At 32.2% G+C, this 18,955-nt stretch overlaps 1 protein-coding gene across 1 annotated transcript; it reads right to left on the bottom strand.

Moving 5' to 3' along the window:
- Positions 1–6,806: 6,806 nt before the first annotated feature.
- Positions 6,807–7,448, bottom strand: LOC127813591 (VQ motif-containing protein 31-like). Its single transcript, XM_052354633.1, has one exon. It carries the CDS (start codon positions 7,409–7,411, stop codon positions 6,890–6,892), a length of 522 nt encoding a protein of 173 aa, XP_052210593.1. The 5' UTR covers positions 7,412–7,448; the 3' UTR covers positions 6,807–6,889.
- Positions 7,449–18,955: the final 11,507 nt, after the last annotated feature.

An 18,955-nucleotide genomic window follows, 5' to 3' on the forward strand; every position in this document is an offset into this window, starting at 1 on the left:
AACAAAAAGCAATGCCATTTTGTATCATAAAAAAAAAGTAATTGTTGTGCTTTCGAGAAAATACATTAAAAAAATATAAATATTACTTTGAAATTTAATTTTAATATTTAAAATAATTTGTATATTAATATTATTATTATCAACATCCAACAATAAATTTATATTATATGAGAGTATTTGTCATATATTTCTAGTTTCCTAAAAACTTATAAAACAGAAAATAATTAGAAACATGCGATGGTCTTTCAAGGATTATTCAATAGTTAAGTTAGTCATAATTGGAAAACAAATAAATATTCAAGTAACTGCAGGAGAGTGTTCGTTTTAAACCTCTAATCTTTACGAGACCTATAAAATAGAAGATGATCAAAGATACGGAGTGCGTCCCTTACAAACCCTTTAATATTTAAGTTAGTTTCAACTAAAAAATAAAAAAGTATTTAAATAATTTTGATAGAAGTTCTTATATATTTTTATAGAGAGAGAGACTCCTTATTTATAGAGATTATAACTTACATGTATAGAAGCATTCGTGTTTTTCGAGACTATTTATTCTTGATCTCAAAGTAAATATTTTAAAAATGAGTTTAACACATTTTTAACGAGTCGTAATTCAAAGAACCTCCAAAAATTGTATCTCTTGACCTAGGAGATACTCCGCGGGCACGCCAGGGGGAGGGGGGTCTGAGGCCTCCAATAAGATTTTGGGAAATTCTAATCGCAGCCCAAACAATTACTCTTCATAGCCTACTCAAATTAAATTTTTAATTTTACTCTTTACCACCACCATAATTACTCTTTACAACCCTTAATTTTCAAATATACTCTCTTCCTCACAGCCACACCATTAGGGATGGCAATTGCAACCGAAACCGAACCAGTCAACGCGGTTAAAAATCATTTGACTGGATAATGGTTTGGTTCGGGAAAAAACCGAACACTGTTTCAATGGGTATGGTTTGGTTCGAGGAAAAACCGAACACTGTTTCAATGGGTATGATTTGGTTATGGTTTTCACTAAAACCAAACCAGAAATCAAACCAAATGGTGGGTAACCGAACCAACCCGAATATATATAATATATTATATATAATATAATATGCATAATATGTATATATAATATATATTATATACAACCCTAGCCACCCGAGCCTAGCCCATCCCAGCCCAATTGCCTTGCTTGCAAACCCTTCTCCCCTTTTCTTCTCCTTCCTCTCTCGACCTCGCTCTCACCCTCGTTGCTTCTCACTCTTTGCCTCTCACTCGTCCGCGTGCCCTCGCCCTTGCTCTCTGCATCTCTATTGCTCTCGCTCGCCCTCATTGGATCTCTCTTGCTCTCGCTAGGGCTCGGCCCCTACTCTCGCTTGCCCTCGATCTCTCTCACCCTTTCTGCCTCTTTTCTCTTGCTCCTCCGCGCGAGCTCGCCAGTCGCCCTCGCTCTCTGCATCTCTCTTGCTCTCACTCGCCCTCGCTAGATCTCTCTTGCTCTCGCAAGGGCTCAACCGCTCTTGCTCTCTCTCACCCTCAATCTCTCTTACCCTCGCTGCCTCATCTCTCTTCATATTAATTTATTTTTTATATTTATAATTTTGTTAGATGGAGTTGGTTTATTCATTTCAAATGGATATGCATCAATTTACGAAGAATATATTAATGTTGTTGATGAAGGTATTAACTTTCGTAGCTAATTTTTTTAGCTTAAATTACAATTTAATTATGCACATATTAATTTATTGATCTTAAAAATTGTAGGTTTGGAAATGTGATTTTATATCCAATAAGTTTTGTAACTTTATGCAAGAATAAGGTAACTTTATTAGAATTTATCTTTATTTGTTGTGAAATTATCAAAAAAATTTATGAATGCTATTTGTCTTTGTTTGTTGATATGGATTAAACTAAAAAAAACCATGGTTAAACCGAAACCGAATGGTTTGGTTATGGTTTTAAATTTTTAAAACCAAATGGGTAATGGTTTGGTTTTGGTTTTAGTAATTTAAGTTTGATTTGGTTATGATTTTAGCAAAAATCGAAACCAAACCGAACCATTGCCAACCCTACACACCATTTCTGACAGCCACAACTATCCCACACATGTTCCTCAAACAAACCCTAATAATCGACGGCCAGTGTTTTGCGAAGAAAAAGAAATCCGAACTACAAAATTAGGTATGCATCTCTCGCATGTTGATTTTTGCAATCATCGTACCAAGTTGGTGCGATAATGGCAGCATCGCCATCGGCTGCAATGGTGGCGGTCACGATTCGACCACCACAATCGCTGCCTTCGTCAGCCGATAGAATAATTTTCTAAGATTTCTTGAGAATTACTCTCTTAGGAAAGTCTTTAGGACCTTCCCTTTTTTCTCTTGGGCCTATTGTGGGCTTAAGCTTATTTTTTTAGATACAATAAATATTTTATATTATATATCATATTAATATAAATATAAAATATTAAAATTAAGTGTACAAGTAATATTTTATTAAATCAAACTGATTTCTTATGCTCTAAATAAGAAAAACAATTATTTTAATGCATTTTCAAATTTAGCTTTATTATTACTAGTTGATAAGTGACAATGAACCACTAATTTTGAACCCTAAATCTTATATTTATGTGGTGTTTCAAGGGTATAAAATAATTTTTTTTCTTGACTAATAAGAGTGTGATTTAACTCATTTGAAGAATAAAATAACTTTTAAGAAATATATTGTAACACACTATTAATTTCGTAAGTAAGAACTTGCAATGATTACTCAAATTTTCCAAACACCTTTTAATTTGTGTAATTATACATTAAATTCTCTATAAAGAATATAAATTTTATTTAGATATTTAGTTAGACACTTTTAGTAACATTTGTGCATTACTCTTGTTGTTGCCTATATACATCAATAAATTTATAATGTGGGAGAATGTCTTAATGAAACAATAAGTGACCCGTTTGCAAGTGACATGTTTTCAGTTGACATAATTGCGAGTGACATGTAAGGAAGAAATCAGTTAGGAGCGCAGGGTAAGTGTTCCGCACGAACCATCCGATGCTTAGATTAGTCTTCGAATGAATTTAGAATATTGGAAGCAAGCAGAATTGTCATAGTATTAGAGTTTTGAGTATACTTGAACAAAAGAGGTGATTGTCCAATTTATAGATAAGAGAATGACAAAAAGAGTGCATTTTTTAGTGGGCATATCAGACACCCATCTAAATTTATCAACAAACATATCAAAAATAAGTTTGACTTGTTCTTCTTGACCTCATATATAGAGATCAAGTTTTTCGAAGTCTACAATCTCTTGGAGGGTCTCTTGCATGATTTGGAGAAAGACTCCTAGTTTTTAATAGCCCACAAGAGTCTCCCACATGCTTTTTTGTGAATAAGTAACTTGTGAAGTATTTTGAAAAGGTTTCTTGATAGTGTCTCGAGAAATGCTTCAGTCTTTGAGTAATCCCTTTAGTTACTCGACTAGTCACTCGAGTAACACCTAGCCTAACTCAGCTATGCAATATCTTGGCAATCATCTTATCTGGCCATACATTTCTCGCATAGCATAGTCTTTCAGTTTGCTCCCAAGGCACATATCAAGTGATTGAGTTATGATAAGTTAAGATTTACACCAGTAGGTCGTGGGTTTGATTCCTTGTCTTACACAGTAAAACAAAGTCTCCATCTACGATAATGGTAATCCCAAGCATAGTATTCCGATCCACTTAATCTCTTAATGGGCTCGCTTGACAAGGTGTGGGCCCATTTTAGTATACTTGGGCTCATTATTAGTTATAATAACTATATTATATTTTATATCATATTAATCAAATTAACGTATCCAAATGATGTTTCCGTGGATTGAGCACAATCTCAATCCAAGTGGATAGCGCACTCACCCCCACTTTTTCAAAGATGGAATGAAAACAAGGGAACAACTTACTATATGCTTTAATTTAAATTGCCTTCAATCATTAAACAAATATAATACTCTATAAATTATGTTTATTAAATAATAATATTGTACCAATTGATGTATGAATTACTAGTTTAATAAGCTTAAAAACTTTTAAAGAGAGAGGGACTATAGTATCATATTATTGGGGCGTTACATGATCCACATCTTATTTCTTATTTGCTTGATATTATATATATGATATATATAATTATAAGATTAGGTATAAAATGATTACGTATCCACCTCTTTTTCTTTACCATCCCACGAAGGTTGCGGATATTGTGACGAGTATGAGAATCTCTTATTGTGAATATTTTTTATTTTTTCTATGTATTTGTCACCCGTTATGATGTACGAAAACGGGTTGGGGTGCCATTTTAGCTTTTTTGAAACATTTTTTATACCGAAAATATAGAGAAACACACACAAAAAAAGGAAGATAAAATGTACTATTTTGTAATTTTAAAAACGTTTTGACATCATTTCATAATATTAGAAAATATTATAAATGCGTTTTTGATTTAGAAACGCATTTCTATCCACGAAGCCATAAAAAATTTCATTTCTAACCTCTAATCAGATTTTTCTGTTTCTAACTCAAAATTTTTAATTATTTTTGAAATTTATTTGAATGTATTATGAAATTTATGTTTATTTTTAAATTAAATAATTATTTTTTATATTAAAATTTATTTTCACAAAAGGTTCCTATATTTTTTTTATTTATGTTTTTCCCCACAGTTTCGTTTTCTATTTTTTAAAAAAATATCATTTTTCCATTTTCAATTCATTCATTTCATTTCATATCGTATTCGTTTCTCGTTTTTGTTTCAGTGTAACTCAAGTCACCGGTAATAGACATAATTATCTTATTTAGTAGTGATATATTAATGCACTTATCGTAATCTATATATATATTATAACAAAATAACTGTCAATTTTTTTCCCACCCATTTTCACTTTCTATTTCGATATTTTATTATATTTTATTTATTTTTTCTTATCTAAAATGAAATTTTTATAGGTCATTAATTAAGTCTAGATTTATGAAAAACGTGTAATTCTTAGAACCTGTAAATAGTTTTATTCATGGTTCAATAGTGTTTGGAGAATGTGTAAGGTATATGAAGAAGCAAAATCTAATTCATATTATTAATTTTTAAATATTAACATAAAATTTTAATTAAAATAAATTACAGAAAAAATAGACTTTTTTAAATCAGGAGAAATCTTGAGATATCAAGTAATGCCGTCAAATACCGACTGCCGAGTATATTTTTCAAAAAAATAAATTTAATTTTTTATTTTATTTTCATAATTTATCTTTCATTCTTTCTCAATAAAGCAGCACTCAAAACTCTAAAACCCTTAATTAGTTTCATACAAAAAAAATACAAATCTTATATGTGTTTATGTTAGTACTTAATTTTGAAAAATAATTAGTTTGTAGGTTATGTTAAATTAGTTATTTAGGTAAAATTGAATTATTTTAAATAAGTCTTTTAGGTTATTTTGACAAAATTAATATTTTGTATAGGCTATTTATATTTACCATATGTTGTCATATTTCTTTTGAAAATTTTATTATGTTTTATATTTTTATTATTTATGTTACTAATTTATTATATGTTATCATATTATTTATTATTTTATATAATTTATTTATATTTATTATATGTTAAATTAATTATTAGTTTATGAAAAATATGTAGTTCTTGAAATCTATAGATGAAATTTATAGTTGTGAGGTTGTCAATTTTAAATAAATTCAATACATATAAACTTTCATGCGTCGCGTCACACGAGGGATGAATTAGTTTTTGAGATGTTTAGATAGGCACATAAACTTAATTATCTCTTTTAATGCTTTTTTGTATCGTAACATGTCGATTAATTGATATCGATAAACAAATTGATCAATCTTTTTGACTATGTGTTCACAAAATAGCAACATATAATTAATCTTAAGCCACGTTTGATTTGTGAAGAAGAAACAATCAATGACTTGACTGTTTATTTTTGAGATTTTTAGTGTTGAACTATACTATAAGATATCTTGTATTGAATCCTATTTTTTATTTGGTTAATGTAAAGATAGACACATGATAATGCAAAAAAGACCAAAATATTCATCTTACAAAATTTTAAATTGTTTAAATATTTAAATATTTATTTTGAAGGCAAAACGATCATTTTGCCTATTATTCTATTCCTTGAATGATAAACCCTATCTTAGTTAAGATTATGTTGTCGCGCATAGATGTAATTGCTAAATTCATCCTATCTATTATCTCACATGCATAAATACAAACCAAACACAAAATAATTTTTATCCATCAATTCTCAAGTTATAGCCAAACAATAGAAAACACATTTTAGAAAAATTCTCAGGTTAAGGTTTAAGCTTAAACTTAAATAAAAGATTCGGTTCAAATAATCAGATTCACCTATATTCAAGCCCAAATCTCTACTAGTGCACGTTACGTTGGCTCATAGATTAAGACACATGGATTTGATTGTCCATGTAACATAGACGTAACCCTCTCTTGCCTCATAGCATATTTATATAAAAGAATGATTTTACAAAGATATTTACATTATTTATTGTGTATAATTACTTTGTTTGATCTTTAATATCAAAATTAATTTGATTGTCAAAGAATATACTAGGAGATTGAGCCCCGCCTTTACAACTTTGAGCAAGTTTTGAATAAGCTCAAAATTATGAATAACTATCAACATATCAAACATACTTGATTTGATACAGATACGATGTGATCAATTTTACCATTATTAGAAATAATAGTTAATAAAATGTTCATATTTATGATTTATATGTAAATAAAATAGTTAATAATATAGTCATCACTTATATAATATTATAAATAAAAATAAAAATCAAATTTTCAATAAAAACAAAAGGCCAAAAATCAGATCATACTGTTAAGAGCCAATCTTAGAGGACCCGAGGGGCTGCAGTCTCTCGGAGGTCAACGGAAACAAAGTCAACAGCTCTGGCTGCCTCGAAATCCTCGGCGCACTCAGCGGGGACGGGTGCAGGTAAAACTGCTTCTCCACAATGGCCTTCTCCTCCTCCAACACCGCCTGAGGCGGCGGCGACGGAGACTCCATTAATCCGCAGCCGAGTCGGGGGGAGAACACGGCGTCGCAGCCGAGCGGGGTCACGGGGCTCTGATTCGTGGGCGAGTCGCGGAGGGAAGTGAGCCCAAGCTTGATCTCGAGCTTCCTCATGGTGCTTCTCCGCTCCTGGAGCTTGAAGGGTGACCGGCGAATTGCGGTGGCCCCGTGGGTGTTGCCGGGTCTTGACGAAAGCCTCGCTGGGAGGGGTGGCAGGGTTTTTCCGTCGGAGCCCCCGGCTGCGCCGGTCAACTTCTGGACCAATTCTCTGAAGGTGGTGGCGTCTGCTTGCACGAAGGTCGTCGGCGTCGGAGACGAAGGAGCCATCGAAACTCTTTGTTGTTTTCCCGCCGAATTGAGAGAGAGAGAGTCTTACTTTGGTTGACATTAGAAGAGAGGACATGAAAGCATTTAAATTGAAGCTTGGAATGGCATTTGGAGTTGGTAACATCTGGTCTTACTTTGTCTTGGTTCATGTTTTTTTTTTTTTTTCTATTGACAGATTCTTTGCTGATTATTTCTGACAAAAAAAAAATCAATTTTCAGTTCGAAATTCTATCCACTTTGAATTTAGATGTCGAAAATCGACAATTAAATTAACTCACTAACTCGGCAAAAATTTATGTTTGATAAGTCTATCACCAGTGGCGGAGCCACGTTTCGGCCAACTGGGATCTTGGCCCCAGCTGACTTTTTTATTTTTTTTATATATATTAATATGAATAATTATAATTTTTATAATTTGGCCAGGGTTAAAATTAGTCCTTGGCCCGACTAAAATTATTCATTGGCTCTCCCATTGTCTATCACACCAAGTGTTGGCAAGACATATAAATTTAATTTTTAAAAATGTTTGGTTAAATCCATATTTTTGTTTTTGTACGTTTATTATTTTTTCTTTGACTACTTAATTTTTTTTTTTGTTATTTTGATCACATCTCTAAATCATGTATTTTCGAGTAATTTAACTCTTGTACTTTTAGTTTTTTTTTTACGACAATTCAAATTTTTTGTTATTTCAATAACACATCTGAACTATACATTTATGAGTTAATTGCACACCTCGTCAATACATGATTCAATTGAATTTCGGTTGTTTCAGTTGCATTTTTAAATCGTGCAATGCGTGGTCTAGGAGTGTAATCGAAATAATGAAAAATTTAAATTATCATATAAAAAAAATATCAAGATACTAGAGGTTAAATTACTTAAAAATATAAAATTTAAAAGTATAATTAAAATAATAAAAAAATTAATTAACCACATAAAAAGAATATCAAAATAGATGGACAAAAATATAAGTTTGGACAAAGTACTGTTTTAACATAAAAATTAACATGCACGAGAAGGCTTAACGAGACCAAGTAATTAACCACCAAACCAAACCATCTAGATGATTTGACTTTATGCTTTTGTTTATGAGAGCGAAAGGTGTTTCATATATGGATGACAACACTTAAAGAGACCAAGTTACAACCTAAATCATCTAGAGGACTTGCATCAGCTTGAATCAAGAGAGACTAAATTAATTAGTAATCATTTAAGACTTGCATGTATATAAATTAATTAAAGGCGTAGCTCCTACAATATACGAGTAAGTAATAAATAAAAAAAATTTAAATAACAATTTACCAAGTGATTGATAATTTTAATACTACTACTATAGATTAAATAATTGGGGAATAAAGTGCACCTACGTCACACTGTTAAATATTTGAATGATTGTGTTTATACTTGAGTTCAATAAATTGAAAATGAAATGAAATGAAATAATTGTTTTATTAGTGACATAATGATTATCCTCTCAATATAGTGTAGACACTTTATCATAAACGTTCGGGAGTTTGGGTACCACAAGATTGTGGGTTCAAGTTTAACTCAATGCAGTTGTTGATAATCTATGTATATTCGTGAACCAAACTCTAGGTTTCAAACTGCAATGTGCCTGTCTAACCCAACCAACCCGAGTGTCACATACCACAATTTATAGGGAGAGTGGGACACTCCAACCAAAAGTTGTCATAAAAGAGGCTCCTCAATTTTCGCATCTTAATATATATTAAAGTGGAAGAGTAGTTGCATAAAATTTTCTCGTCCAAAATCAGCTTCTATTTTTTTTTTAAGAAATAAATTAATTTTTAAAAGGTATACACAATTTTTTTGGGATAATTACTAATCAGCTGAAATAATTAGACAATTAATATTTTAAATTTATGCTGTTATTAAAATGAGATATCATTTAATTTTTAATATGACATTCACACTTCCTAACAGTTACACATTTTGGGATAATTAAATAAAATTAATTTAATTACAACTTTTATGCAATTAAATTAATTATTCACTATCATTATTAATCAAATAATTAATATTTTAAATTTTTATTATTATTAAAATGAAAACATAACAAAAGTATGTTCTATATGAAACTAAAGCATTAGAAAAGTAAACATAGCCATAACTCTAATGTCCAGTAGCTTCACGATTTTTTTTTCTCTTTTATTTTTTTATTAGTTTAATTTTTTTTCAAGAAATAAATTAATATTTAAATTTTCTACTATTATTATTTAAAATAACACTTCATTTAAAAGGTATACACACTTTTTTTGGAATAATCACTAATTAGTTGGATGCAGCTTCTATGCCATTACATTAATTATTCACTACCATTATTAATCAGCTGAAATAATTAGACAATTAATATTTTAAATTTATATTGTTATTAAAATGAGACATCATTTAGTTTTCAATGTGACCTTCAGACTTCCAAACAGTCACACATTTTGAGATAATTAGCTGGGCAACTTCTATGCAATTACATTAATTATTCACTATCATTATTAATAAGATAATTAATAATTAATATTTTAAATTCCTACAGTTATCTTAATATGTAAGCACCCTCGCCCGGATATCCCCAACCGCCAGGACTATCTGAACGGGAGCGCCTACGGAAAGGAAAAAGAATGAACACAAGTCAAAAACCACCCTGACATGCATACGCAAAAGTAAGAACAGCAGAAGCGAAGTTAAACACATGCATGCACTATAGGTACCCCGCTAGCACAACAGTCACGTGATAAATAAATAATCAGATACTCTTGTGCTAACATACACGAGACTCGAGGGATGACCTAGCACAGTCGAAAATAATAAAGTAAATTCTACTGAACTATTAGAGTTGACCGGGACTAACGGAACTGCCTGTACACCATACCGATTCTGTCGCTAGACGCTGACTCCCTTGCCATAGCCCACGCTGCCTCTACCTGGAATGATGGAAAGCAATGTGAGTCGAGAGACTCAGCAAGCGTAAGGAAAGAAAGGCTAAAGGCTACACAAAATCAGAAACCTCTTTCCAGGATAAACCCCCAGGCACACACAAACCATGAGATGCTACAACACAATAGCATAGCATAATAAAAACACATACCGATCCTTGGGGCCCACACAAGACACCTGGCACCCAAGTCCTATACCAACCTGCCGCTGTCTTGAAAGGCAACATAAATTTCCAACAACCTGCGCGCTGTCCCGAGTCGGTACTCCCATCACCCGTCCATGTCGATACTCCCGACACCCGAGCCATAGGCTCTCTCGGAACGGTACTCCCGTCCGAGAACTAAATACTACCAGTAGCCATGCAATGCACATAGAAATGCAATGGCATAGTGAGCATCAACGTGATACATCGGCGCCTATACATCCAGGCATCAGGCCATGCTCTGCCCACATAGTAAACCACACGCGATGCATATGCCCGTGCTGGATGCAACCTAACCAAGCTAGCATATTTGTGTTCAAGCATACTCAATAAATGAATATCCTAATATGTAACCCGTACCCACGTGCATATCAAATCATGGACAGTAATATAATAAATCTAAACGTGCAGTAAATCACATACTGGCAGAGCTAGTCAGTAGTGCCCGGCACCGGTCAATGGCCAGTGACAAGGAGTGTCCACCCGACGGTCCACTTCAGGGCCGTACAATAATCTACCCCAACGTCACCAACAACCGACCCCTGCCCTACCGCTTAATAGCTCTAACCGAACCATAAATAAATTCAATAAAATCATAAATAAACCCGCACATCTAGGAATCTATTTCCCATGTTGGTTTAGCATCGTTCCCAAAAGGAATGAAGGGGCGATACAAACCCTGTAGGCACTTAACGAATAAAATTCTAGAAGTTTCGGATTTAATTTAAATTAAAACAAATGAATAATAATTCAACAAATAAGGCTAGGTGCCGAATTAACGTAAGGGAGGGGATAAAATATGAGAAATCACAGGGTCTCTCACGGGAATTAAAGAACATGAGGAAAACGTTAGGAATTTGCCTTTACACGGCCGTTCCTTACCTTTCTTGCATTCCCGCTGCGAAATAAAACGTTTAATAGCGATGAATAAAATCCTGGCTCGCATTAATTAAATTTAACCGTGTAATATAAATAATTTAACCGCCTAAAATCACATGTAGGCGCACCACAAACAAAATTCCAATAAATCTCATATTTATTTAAAATTAAATAACGCCAATAATATCCTCCATTTATATATATAATTACTACGCGAAACCGAAACGAATTAAGGGAATGCGAGGGGTTCACAAAGTGTAAAGAAATCGTAAGAGTAGAGGGAGTTTGCCTCTATTTAGCTGTTTACAGCGTTTTCCCGCTTAAACATCACCAAATTAATACACGCTGCAAATAGAATAACTGTAAGAACCCGCCCTGATATCCCAACCACCCGGTCTATCCGAACGAGTGCGCTCACAGAAGGGAAGAGGAATAGACAAAAGACAAAAATACCCTGGCATGCATAAATAAGAAATTTAACAGCGGAAACAAAATGATATACATGCATGCCCACAAGTACCCCGCTAGGACAGCGGTTAAGGAGTATATATAAAAATATACAGACACCTGTGCCAACAGAGGAAAATACAGGGAATAGTCTGGCACAGTCAAAAATGAGAGACAAAAATAGCGACAAAATATCAGAGATAACGAGGGTGACTAACTGTACACTGAACCAACACGGCTGGCTGCTAGGAGGCGCGATCCTCGCCATCGGCCTTCGCTTTACCCTTACCTGGAATGATGGAAAGCAAGGTGAGTCGCAAGACTCAACAAGTTTATATGAAAAGGAAGGCTATAACATGAATCGAAGAAGAGATCACCCCAAATATAGACCCACATGTACACACAAGCCATGTGACGCAACCAAACAATAATGCCGCTTAATAAAAGCACATACCGGTCCTCGGGGCCCACATAAGACACCTGGCACCCAAGTCCCATACCAACCTGCCGCTGCCCTGAAAGGCAACATATATCTCCATAAGCCTGTGCGCACTGTCCTGGGTCGGTACTCCCGTCACCCGTATCCCTGCCGGTACTCCCGACAGTCGAGCCAAAGGCTCTCTCGGAACGGTACTCCCGTCCTAGAACTAAATAATACCAGTATCCATGCAATGCACATAAAATGCAATGGCGTATTGAGCATCAACATGATACAAGGCGCCCATACATCCAGGCATCAGGCCATGCTCCGCCCACATAGTAAATCACACGCAATGCATATGCATGTGCTGGATGCAACCTAGCCAACTAGAATGTTCGTGACCAAGCATAACCAAATCATGATAATCCCAATATGTAGCTCGTACCCATGTGCACATCAAACCATGCAACAAGAATAAAATATAACAGGCATGCTATGATCACATAATGACAGAGCTAGTCAGCAGTGCCTGGCACCGGTCAGCAGTCAGTGACTAGGAGAGACTATCTGAAGGCCTAAGACAGACCGTACGATAGTCACACCTACACCGAACAGCCAATCCCTGCCCCCACTGCACAACTGCTCTGACCAATAAATAACCAAAAATCCAATAATAATACCCAACAGCTAAGAACCTAGCCCCATGTGAGTACGACATCATTCCCATAGATTTAGGGGTGGTACAAACCCCTGTAGGCAATCAATGAATAAAACCCTCGAGACCCGGTTAATAAATTAAATTCTTAAAACACATCGTTTTAAATCCCATAATTTATTAACAGTCGAATCAAACGAAGAGAGGTCAAATAATTTGACAACGAAAGTAACGACGAGGTGGGTAAAAAGAACTTGCCTTAACAGAGATATCCTTAGGCTCGTTTCGACTCAACACGATAAAATTTATACGAACTGCAATATCTCAATTAATTGTCAAAATTAACAAAATTGGACGCAAAACGAAATTCTGACCGTACAGAATATTAATTACTAGCTATTCTACATACCTAAATAATTAAAACTTGAATTAAACTTGAATCAATCTGAATTTAAGCACCAAAATCATCCACTTTCACGTTCACACGAGCACTGAAATTTTCCCTAAAATTGCTCTCTGTTTGAGCAAAAAGAAACGCCCGAAATCGGGCTTTAAAAAGAGGAAAAAGGAATGGCTGAGGTACGACCACGTGGCAGCGTGCGGGTGGCCACTGGAGGCCACCGCCATAGACGAAACAGCGTCGTTTTGACGCCTATGGCTGAATTAAATCAGCCAAAATTTCCCCCCGTCGCGCGCAGCCCCCGCGATTCGAAGCCGCGTCCACCGCTTGGCAGCCTCGCGCGGGACCGCTCGCGCCCGCATGTGTCTTCAACCTATATATGATATATATTATATTTATTGTGATTTTTAGGCCTTTTCTGCAATACACGCCAGCACCCGAAACTTTCCATTAATTGCACTAACGCCCACTTAATTAATTACATTAACTCCCGAAATTTCTAAAAATCCCATTATTGAATTTCTTTTAATTTTCCTGTAATTCCAGAAATTCCTAATACAAATTAATTAATTATTTTAATTTCTTATTTCCTTAAAATCACATAATTAAATTTTATTAAATCACAACAAATTATTTTAATATTTCCTTTAAATTATATTATCACACTACATCAATAATTAATTTAATTCTTAATTATGGGTCACTACAATAACTCCCAAAATTAATAAAATTAGACCTAAAATAAAATTCTAATCGCGTAAAATTTATAATTTAGACATATCACGCTTCTATTAATTTTTACCCACGTATCTGATTACTTCTCATGTCGAAAAATTCTAAAATTCTTTTATTTTTCCTTATTTTCTTTTCTTTCTTCTCTTTTCTTTTCTTTCTTTCCTTCCTTTTCTTCTTCTTCCTTTCTTCTCCTCCTTCCCGCGCCCACTGCTCCCCGCGCCTACTGCTCCCTGCGCGTCATTCTTCTTCTCCATTCCTTTCCTTCTTTTTCTTTTTTCTTTTCTTTCTTCTTTCTTTTCTTCTTCTTCTTCTTCTCCCTTGCATTCGCTGCTCCTTTTTCCTGCAACCCGCGCACCAGCGGTCGCCTGTTGCCTTGCTCGGCTGCCATGGCCGAGGACTTCCATGGCGTCCTCACCTCTCCCTTTTTCTATCTCTCTCTCCCTCTTGGTTGAGCTCTCTCTCTCAACCGATCTCTCGGCCCACTCTCACGCAAGCTCTCATTCTCTCTTCCTCTATTTCTTCTTTGATTTATTTTGACAGAAAGTGGTCGCTTTGCTTAACCTCTAAGCACACTCGCACGGCCACACAAAATTATAACATATTAATTAAATTAATTTAATTTATTCTTTTATTATTATTTCCAAAAATTTGAGGATATTACATAATATATAAAGTAGCAGACTCCCTACATACAATTTTTCTCCAAAAAGTTGTCTCTAAAATTTGCATTAAATTTACATGGGTTTTCCAATGCTATTAATTAATCAAAAATAAATATTTTATGTCATATATTCTCATCAATTAATCCCTCAATCAATCAAAAATAAATATTATTTCTGATAAATATGAATAGACAACTTAAACTATTAATTAAGTTATAAAAAATTGTCCATTTATATAAAATCTTATCTTTTTTTATATAATATATTAAATAAATTATAGTAGTTTACAAATATTTTTTCCTCCAAAAATTAATCTACCAAACTATTTTTTATCTCTAAAATTTGTATTAAATTTGCAAGAATTTTTCAATACTATTAATTAATCAAAAATAAATATTTTATGTCATATCATCTCATCAATCAATCCCTAAATCAATCAAAAATAAATATTATTTATGTGAAATATGAATAGACAACTTAAACTATTAATTAAATCATAAAAAATTGTTCATTCATAAAAAATGTTATCTTTAAATCCTATATATCCTAAATAATATATTAAAGTAAGATAGTCAGTCAAAGTATTTTGTCAAGTGGCAATCAATAGTGAATTTTTTTCCTTCAAAAACTTGCATCAAATCAAAGGTAGTGATTAATTAATTATTAATTTTAATTTAATAACTACATTATAGTCCTAAAAATATGATACTTTGATTTTTTTAATGCTAATTAATATTTAAGGTATCACATTTTCAAGACTATGGAAGAAATCAAAATTCATATATCATATTTTCAATACTAATGCATGGGTTTTTTTATACAAATTAGGATGTAAGATATTACATTTTCAAGACTATGGAAGAAGATTAATGTATAGTAAAAGAAAAATAAGTCAAAATCTATATTTTTAAAGTTTTGTTATGATTGCAAAAATTAAATTTTAAGATAAAAAATTAAAAATTTTAAGAGAATTTTTAATTAGCATTGGAAAACACATGCTTCCTCACATTTAGGAGTTTTAATTTATATTTATAATAAATTTATAAATAAATATATAATATAATAAATAATTTTATTTTAATAATTAATTAATCATTATTTTTAATTTAATGCATGATTTTTTCAATGCTAATTAAGATTTAAGATATCACATATTCAAGAATAATAAATGAATTTTTCAATACTAATTAAGATTTAATATATCATATTTTCAATTCCATAGAAGAAAATTAATGCATTGTGAAAGAAAAATAAGTTAAAATCCAAATTTTCAATGTTTTGTTATTGTTGCATAAATTAAAAATTTTAAGAGAATTTTTAATTAGCATTGAAAAACTCTTACTTCCTTACGTTTAAGAGTTTTAATTTATATTTATAATTCTAATTTATAAATAAATATATAATATAATAAATTATTTTATTTTAATAATTAATTAATCACTACATTTAATTTAATGTAAATATTTAATGATTTGTTGTTCAAATGTAATAGCTTTTGTGTATAAGTAGGAAATTCATCTCAAGATTTTTCATTTTATATAATGCTGTATAATTTAATAAAAGTCGTTTTAGTGCTAGTTTGGCAATGCGATTTGACTGCTTATAAGTGCTTCATTTAGCTTATACGCTATGAAGCTTATTATGTTATCTGTTTGGATGTTGCAACAACTTAAAAGCAAAGCAGCTGAAACGCTAGATCAACAGCGTTTTGGAGAAGCCATTAGCCACCCGCTTTTGCAAAGAAGCTTTGTGGAGAGTTTTGAGTTGACCAAGAATATTACCCATTTCACCCTCCAACAATATAAAAAATTACAACCCCCTATCCCTATACCTTCCCAACTCTCTTTCTTTGCTCTCACCTTCTCCTCCATTACTATTGAATCTCCTCCATAAACGGTCGCCGTCGCCACCCAGTGCCACCCTGTTAGCAGATCGTCGCCATCGCCAGCGCTGCAAGCTTCCATCGCCGCCCAACGCTGCCTTCGCCGCAAGTCACCTCGCTGCCTAGCGTCGCCATCGCCGCAAGCCTCCATCGCCGCCCTGCTAGTAGATCGTCACCATCGCCAGTGCCCATTGTGTCGCCGATCTTCCATCACCCTCGTCTCCTCCGCGCTGCCGCCATGGCTGAACTATATATATATAACAATAATACATAATAATATATATTATTATTATATAACATATATAATACATATAATTTATAATTTATAAACTTAATATATTTTTAATTATGTATAATTTCTTAACATGTAATGATAAAAATATATATTTTTAAAAATTTTCATAATTTTTAACATGAAATTGTAAGTATTTTAGTAATTAGAGATTAATTTGATTTTTTTTAAAAAAATTATATTTTTTAAATTTCATTTACATTATTCAATGTCATGTTTATTTTAATCTTTTTTTCAAATTCTAATAACTTATCAGCTTTACAAACCAAACACATAACTTTACACTAATAGCTTAAAAGTATATTTATCCAAACATGTTATTAGCTTAAACGCTACCCAATTTAAACGCTATAACCAGTTTAAACACTATCTAGTTTAAAAGCTTAAAAAAAAATGCATAGCCAAACTATATCTTAAAGTAACTTTTCCAAATATGGACATTAAATGTTCGAGTTGTGAGACTTTGGGAGATTTTATGCTTTGAAGATAGGTCAAAAACTTATAACATTCCCATTGAGATGATTTTCATGGATGGATATATATTTTTTTTCCCTAATAAATTTATTATTAATTATTTATATAGATTTTGCCATCAAATTTATAAGGTGAAAGGATTCATGCAACAATCAAACGTTAGTTGGTTTGATCTTTCAAAATATTGATTTGTGATGGACAATTATGTTTTATGTCTAATTTTATAGTTAGATACAATAATATGAAATATAAGACTAAAAATCACAAGTACAAACTAAACTTAATATCAAATACTATTATTGTAGATGCTATGGATGAAAGTTTTTTAATACAAAATTTTATCTTTAGGTCATTTGCTAATATTTTGAGTATAGTTGAACTCGACGAACATGAATTATTTGGTAAGTATAAAGTTGATTATACAATTATTTATGCCTTTATAACTAATAATTTTTTTTATTAAAAATATAATTGGAGAGGTCATTGACAAAAATAATATTAAGTGTCAAGAATATTGTAAAATGACAAGCGAAAAAATGTGACTATCTACTTAATGTGTTAATTATTCTTTAGAATGGCGGTATATTGATTTAAGAACGTTTTTTATTAGTATATTAAATAGCAAATAATTAATTAAACTTAAATTTTGATAAAATGTTGAGTACTAAAATAAAAAAATTGTATTTATCGATTCTATTATGATTATTTAAAATAACGAATTTAATTTTTTATTTTTAAATTTATAAATCTATTTTAATTACATCGCATGTGTTTAACATTAGTTACCAAAAAAAAAAAAAAAACTCTATATTGAGCTAAACAACATAAATTGTTATTGAATTTTGTACTAAGATATAAAAAGTTTATTAAACTTCAATTTATAATCAAAAGATCACTGAATTTTAATTTAATATAAAATTTCATAATTACTATTAATTATAGTTAAATGAGGCTAACAAGATATTGACGCCACTAACAATATGAACAACTAAACAATAAAAATGGTTATTAAATTTTATACAAAAATACAACAAAGTCATTACATTTTGTAATAAGATACAAAAATATCACTGAACTTTGTATTAAATTACAAAAATATTAGCATTTTGTTAGTGTTTTTTAATGGCAACTGATAATAGTTATAAAGTTGTATATTAAATTGAATCCCAATGATTTTTTGGTTACAAATTAAAATTCAATGACATTTTTATATATTATCGCAAAGTTGAGCAATGATTTACTATGTTTGCCCTTCATTGGAACTTGCATGGTTTTTATCATTATTTAGGCTCGCTCCAGTAATTCCCTATCCCAATCGCCATCTCCAAAATTGGTGAACAAATGTTGATTTTTCTTCTCAGCAGCTCTCGCCATTGCCATCTCCAATCTCCAAATTTTTTGCAAAACTGAAATGGGTCGCTAGCACTGACGAACGACTTCTTCGACGTGAACCATTGCCATCCCCTCACCCCCCCCCCCCCCCCCCCCCCCCCCTCAATGGCCATCAAGGAAAGGAGAAGAGAAGAGAATGATTGGCTGG

This window comes from Diospyros lotus, chromosome 11 (assembly GCF_014633365.1).
Source record: "Diospyros lotus cultivar Yz01 chromosome 11, ASM1463336v1, whole genome shotgun sequence".
Classification (NCBI taxonomy): Eukaryota; Viridiplantae; Streptophyta; class Magnoliopsida; order Ericales; family Ebenaceae; genus Diospyros; species Diospyros lotus.

What these genes read in the sequence shown, in the direction of transcription:
- LOC127813591 (XM_052354633.1), bottom strand. Translation starts at nt 7,411, where the DNA reads ATGGCTCCTTCGTCTCCGACGCCGACGACCTTCGTGCAAGCAGACGCC.